This window comes from Corvus kubaryi, unplaced genomic scaffold (assembly GCF_017639235.1).
Source record: "Corvus kubaryi isolate FWS band 111438036 unplaced genomic scaffold, C.kubaryi_AGA036_p1.0 135, whole genome shotgun sequence".
NCBI classification, from domain to species: Eukaryota; Metazoa; Chordata; class Aves; order Passeriformes; family Corvidae; genus Corvus; species Corvus kubaryi.
In genome coordinates, this window is record NW_024580669.1 from 7,943,075 (window position 1) to 7,949,500 (window position 6,426).

General features: G+C 37.7%; 1 protein-coding gene across 7 annotated transcripts in view; it reads left to right on the top strand.

The window, feature by feature from the left end:
* Window positions 1-4,985, top strand: part of PCLO (piccolo presynaptic cytomatrix protein) — a 324,030-nt gene extending 319,045 nt beyond the window's left edge. For all 7 annotated transcript variants that reach the window (XM_042053700.1, XM_042053693.1, XM_042053676.1 and 4 more), the window contains one exon: window positions 2,473-4,985. In XM_042053700.1, the coding sequence (XP_041909634.1) occupies window positions 2,473-2,613 (141 nt within the window). In that variant the 3' untranslated portion in view covers window positions 2,614-4,985. The remainder of the gene's footprint in view (window positions 1-2,472) is intronic.
* Window positions 4,986-6,426: the final 1,441 nt, after the last annotated feature.

Below are 6,426 nucleotides of genomic sequence, written 5' to 3' on the forward strand. Positions count from 1 at the left end.
GAAAAAGTAGCTGGAGAAAATTATAGGAGAAATTTATGGACGAAAGACATCAAATTCTGTTAAATAAAAGACTTACTACCTGTGAGTCAGGAAGTCAATGGTCCACATACCTTATTAGGTATTTTGAGAGAATGACAATACTTAATAGCCTGGTTCTTGTATTCTGCCTAATACACTGCCCTCTGCACTTTTGAAAGCAAAATATTTGCCTGGAGAGAGCTGTAATCTGACTCAGTGCATCTGTTTTTATGTGCTCTTCAAGCTTAGCAGTCGATTTGTTCCTCTGGCAAAGCATGAACCTGGGTGATTTGAATGCTGGATTTGAATAATGAACATTTAGGACCAAAGACATGGACACAGTCAAAAGAGATCTGGGGGAGAGGGAAATGAAACAAAACCAGAATTTATAGAACAAAAATTAAATTGGAAGATGATGGAAGAAAGTAAGATCATAGAAAGGGAGTGAGATCAAACATGATAATAATAGAAGGTACAGTGTAAAGAGCTATGAGAACTAACCAGAGGCAGAAATTAAGACAGTCTAAAAATCAGCAGCAAGTGCTGGGAATATTTGCCATAAAAATGGGACCATTGGCTTTTGAGGAAAAAAAACCCAAGAAACAAAAACCAACCAAAATGAAGAAAAGCTTGAATTGTCTGGTACAGAGTAATGGGAATAAATAAAAAACCCAGAAACCCTGGGGTTCAGAAACTAAGACTAATTGATCCAGGACAACAAGACTGGAATTTGAGGTCTGGAGCAGAGAATAAACAAGGATGAGAGACAGACAAGCCAGAGAAGATAGACCCCAGGGTTCATGTGGGAGAAGGATAGAGGACAGAACTAATGAAAAATTGGATATATTTTTTTCTGTCCCAAAACTGTTAATTGTGTCAGAATGAAAACATTCTGTGGAAAACATTTTGGCAGGTTTAAGACAGGCACTTTCCTCAGGCCCTGGCAGTTTTTTCCTTGCTTCTCTGATTTCCCTGTTTCTTGGCAACTCACCTGCGACCCTTCTGGAAAGCACTAAGCTTCTGGCTTGTGGCTCACTGCAATTAGAAATTCATAATGTCCTAAGCGAGAATAATCAGAAAAACCCCGAAGAACATATTTCACAGATGTTCTGGTTTGGTTTTCCAGCTTCTGGGCAGTCCATTCTTCAGCAAACACTGAACCTAGGGACCTAGAAAGCCATCAGCAGTGGAGGCGGGCTGCCTATTTTCCTCAAGGACGCCTTTTCTGATTAATGGAGTTTCCTAATATTTCAGTGCCTAAGAGTTTTCCCTTCTCAAACCTGTTGACTAATAGCCATTAGGTGTCTAAGCTGTCCAGGTAGCCAATTGATATCAAAACTGGACAAGGAAGTAGGAAGCCTATTCAGGAAAACTTTTGTAAATTTCTTCTCTTTTGAAATTTATTTTATTTTATTTGTAATGTAAAGTTTGCATTTTTTACTTTGCTTTCCAAATCGGAATGGAAAATTTTCAAAAATGTTGACGTTCTTGATACGGGAAATTCTAGTTCTTCTACAGTTCTGTTACATGTCTACTGCCATGTGGTTTCAGCAGAGTACAAAATCCTTGTGTCCTGTCATTTTTCTTCTAGACTAGATCTTTGAAACCAAACAGCAAAATGCCCTATTTTCTCTCCTGCTGGTTCACACAGAGACTGACAGCCTCCTCCTGCTATCATTTACTTCCCTTTCTTGTTGCTTGTTGATGTCTGCTCAGTAACTGTAAATATTACAAACCTGCTGCTAATCCTGTCATGGAAATGCAAATCTTCATTAGTTCTTTCTCTTTTTGAAAAACTTAGAAATTTAATAAAAAGAAAACAAAACCAAACAACAAAACATTGTGCTTGTTAATTCAGTTACTCAGAATCAAGAAAAGCTAATTTTTTTCTGAATGTGTAACTATAGCTCATGCCCTGAATTATACATATTATGAAATGCATTTTCTTAGAAACATGTATAATGAACCTATAGATCCACAGAATGAGACAAGTCCTTAAGAAAAGTGTATTTTTCGCATGGCACAAACCTCTGTAGCTGGAAAATATGTGGTTGGATGACATTTCACAGAGAGCCTTGAACACCCAGTCTTCATCAGACTTCCACAGACTTAACAAGATCTGGTACTTCACCTGCACAGAGCTTTGTCTTGTAACTTAAAACTTGACTTATGCTCATCCTTGGCAACCAGCAGGTAAACAAATTGCTCATTAACATTCAAGATTGTCATCTTCTAATTGCTATGTCTCACGATAGGGAAACAGAAGGGAGAGAAGATTCAATTTTCACAGGGCTTTTTGTGAGGGGGTGACTCTATATAAAAAGTTATGATCAGTGTTTCTTTTCTGTGCATAGCATATTTGAGCTCAACATTTCTGGATCTTTCATGTTTTGCTAGTATGTTACTATGCACATCAGTGAATTATTATTATTATTATTATTATTATTTTCACAGATTCTGCTTGTCTCCAATGGAGGGAAGTTTATGAAAAAGACACTGATTGGAGAAGCTTATATCTGGCTTGACAAAGTGGATCTAAGGAAAAGAATAGTAAACTGGCACAAACTGTTGGTCAGCTCCACACAAACACACTGAGCAGAGCTGTCTGCTTAGGGCACAAAACATGCAGAGTCTGCTCTAAACAGCATCACTTCAAGAATATAGTTTGATATCATTGTGTTTAGCTAGTCTTTCAGATACAAAGTAGAAAAGAGCAGTCTCTGGGCTACAAAGCACACTTAAATGAGGGCTAGTACACTTATTTTTGCTGCAAAATACAGCAAAAGGAGAAGAAAATCTGGGCCCAGAAGTTAAAGTGAGGCTGTTTGAAATGAAGACTGATATGAGGGCTCCATGTTGTTGGACTCTTTGTGAAGAGAGTAACTGTGAAGGAAATGATGAAGGCTGGAGGCAGGTGCTAACACAGAGCTCGGCTGCAGCTGGAGGTAGTGTGATGGGAAGCACAGTCTGGTTTTCTGTGCAACCAGAAGGAGATCATTTTATGCAAAAGCAGCTAGGGTGACTGACTTTCCAAATCTCACTTATCAAAAGTGCAAAACTTGCTCCTCTGCACCTTAGGATATCTGATAATTTGCTGTAGTGAGATTATGCCACTTGACACAAACTGCAAGATGTTTGCAAGAGTGGTAATGTTATTTTACATTACTTTTTTCCTTCTTTCTTTTTCCTTCAAAAACTATACTGTGGATAATCAGATCTGATTGTTTCATTTGTTTCTGTGTGTTAAAAATGGCTATAAACCACTCTCCTAGAATGTAATGAATAAAATTATATGAACTGTCTATACCTTGGGATGTGGTTTTAAGGAGAAAGGACAGGTAATAAACCACACTACATCAAAAAGAAAAAATGCTGTTTCAATGTCAGTGACACTGTACTTCACCCCACCCTTTGAATCAGAAAGTCTAAATCAGTTTGAGAATGAAGAGACTTAAGCACTGGGACTAATGCAGTTATTTCAACTAGTCCTTATGTTTTTCAGCAACCAGTCTTGTTCTGAAACTGTAGAGAGGCAATGAATTCTAGGCTGTTTTGTGGGCACTTTGGAGCAGCAGTCCCACCATGCCAACACTGACCCTCTCGATGCAGGGCTCTGTATCAACACTAGGGGCACGCTAGAAATCTAAGGGGAAGAGACAGCAGGGCAGTTCCTGACTGAGTGCAGCTGCATTAGAATGAAGAATGTCCTCTTGCTATCTCAGGTGAATGTCTGAGTATAATCCACTCAACAGCATGGCTTCTCAGGCAAGTAAACAGGAAGGTAACTTGCAACTTTTCAGGCTGTGTCAGCACTTCCATGCTTGAAGTCCCCTTTCACGGATTCAAAGGCAAGCAGTAAGCTCCCTTGTGAAGAAACTACTGCCTGACATGGCTTAGTCTGGTTGTTACATTTTCCCTTGAACCATGTTTGAAGAAGGGAGAGCTTTTTCTCCTATTCCTAAAAGTATATCAATTTCTTTAAAACCCAAGAATCAATGGTACTAACTCCCATGTTACTCAGAACTCATTTAATATTTCACAGCTTCAATAAAAAGTAGTTTCCCTGGAAATATGATCTCATGACCTTTGCATACTTAAAAAGAAAATGACCAAATTTATACATGTCAGACATTTATTTTTCTTGCCCAAGAAAGACTTTTATTTTTCTTGCCCAAAAAAGACTTTTCAGTTTTCATTAAATTATTCAATGTACATTGTCTTATATTTTCTGAATATATGCAGTACACTTCCACAGGTTGTGCAAGAGCAGCTGAGAATATTCTTCTGGAAAAATATTATATGCCTTTTAGAAAAAGGAAAAATAAAGTATAGGTTATTGAGCAATTGGATTGACTGTGAAAAAGCTACACCATTTAATCTGGTGACACTTCCCACATACAGTTTTTGTTTTATCTTTATCAACTTAAAATATCATCATGGAACAGGAATATGAGAAGAAATATAGAGATGATATTAATTCTACACACACCAAGGAAACTCCTGTTGTTCATAACTTGCTCGTAACCTGCTTAACTTGCAAGAAGAGCAATCTTACCAAAATCTTATTAGCTATCTTAAAAACACAACATCACTGACAGTGGAAGTAGGATGTGTGCTTTAATGTTGAATTTTATGCTTTCACCAGTATATGTATACCCTATCTCTCATATATTTTAAGAGCAGTCCTCTGGAGTTATTGTAAAAATTCTATATGTTTTGATGTTGTGTATGTTTTTATAAGAAAATACTTCAAAGAAAAAAATCCCCGATTGAACCAAAAAATCCTGCCTGGATACATTTGACATACGTGTTGCTCTCTTGGTGGGTTATCTTGCATTCCTGATGGCTATACTGTGTTTGTACTTTGAAAAAAGATCTGCAAAAAAAAAAATTCCGTGTGAAGTACAAGCCATGAGGTGTGCAATTTTGTGCAAACTGCTGGCGATTTTGTTCTTGCTAAGATTTGCTATAAAGGCAGCAAGTCTCACTGGTAGTTGCTATGGAGATTTCTGAGAGGAACGAGCAGTATCTGGCTGCCTTACTGGAAGCCTGTAATCATCATTCTTAATTGAGAAAGTGGACAGGCGTGCTTTGCTCTCACACACATACAAATGTGGCCAATATTTTATGGAATACTTTTGTTGAGTGGTATAGCTGCGGCTGTAGGGAACAGCTGCCTTTGAGGATAATTAGCTGTGGGCAGCTGGTTTAATTCAAGTGACTTTGGTTCTCTGAGCAACACACAAAATGTTTGTGCATGTTGAAATGGCAGTTTTGGACTCCTGTCATGAAACACAAAGAGTAGAGTTTGTGAGGAACATGGCGCTGCCTCGGCCAGCTGCAGCAAGGACAGGGCTCCTAGGGTGTCACCCAGGGTGGGTGTGGGTCAGACCTGGGCCCCTGCACTCGGCTTTCTGAGGCAGCATCATTCAGATGTCAGAGAATGCTACCAAAGTGTGCCAAGTTCCTTTTTTTGACCAAATTTCTAGGTTGTACTGAAATCACTCTATGCAACACAGATTCATGTTTGAATGCATAGTTTCTTTTTATGTTGTTTGTTTGTTTGTTTTATGAATGAAGTCAAGAAAAACTCTCGTGACAATGTTTTTTAAAAAAATAATCAAACAAGGACTATTAGTATTTTTTTACCGTTTTGTATATATCTCAGTATATTTTTTTTTTCCTCATTAATTTTTATTTCTTTTATCTGGCCAAAAGTGCTTAGATGTGGCAACAGCTTTTATCATTTCTGAGTGATTGATTATCAATGAGTTCATACATTTCTACGATTGCTTTGAAGATACATATTGCAGGGAGGCAACAGCAGAGGCATTTTAACTCTTTTAATGCATAAATCTGCTGAGACAACTGAAATTGAAGCTGCTTCTTAGTTCAAGGCCTTGTATAGTGGAAACAAGCTGAAGTATGAGCAAAAGCACAGTGTGTGTGTTTACAAATGACAGGGATTTATAACATTATCATTATTATTAGTATGCATACAATGAGCAGCAAACAGCCACTTTTTTTTCCAGGTTAAAACTAGACATGAGAGTTTCTATGATGAATGTTGAGCTAGTTCTTTATCATTACATTTTAAAGGGATAGTATCCAGGGGCAATGAGTGCTGCTTCTTTATTATTACCCATGGTTTTACATTACATGGATCCTGTGTGGAAGAAACAAAAACCAGTAAAAGTCAGTAACAATCAACCTGTTGACTTGAACTGGCTTTAAATTAAGACCTAGGAAATATTTGAGTTATTTTTCTGGATGATGGGTGTTTGCATGGTTACGTTGTGGGATATGGTAGCTGGTAACCAGCTGATATTGATTCATACTTTGAGGATGATGATGAAGAAAAAGAAGACATCTATTATATTGTAAGCTAGTGTGAGCCCAATAGAGATT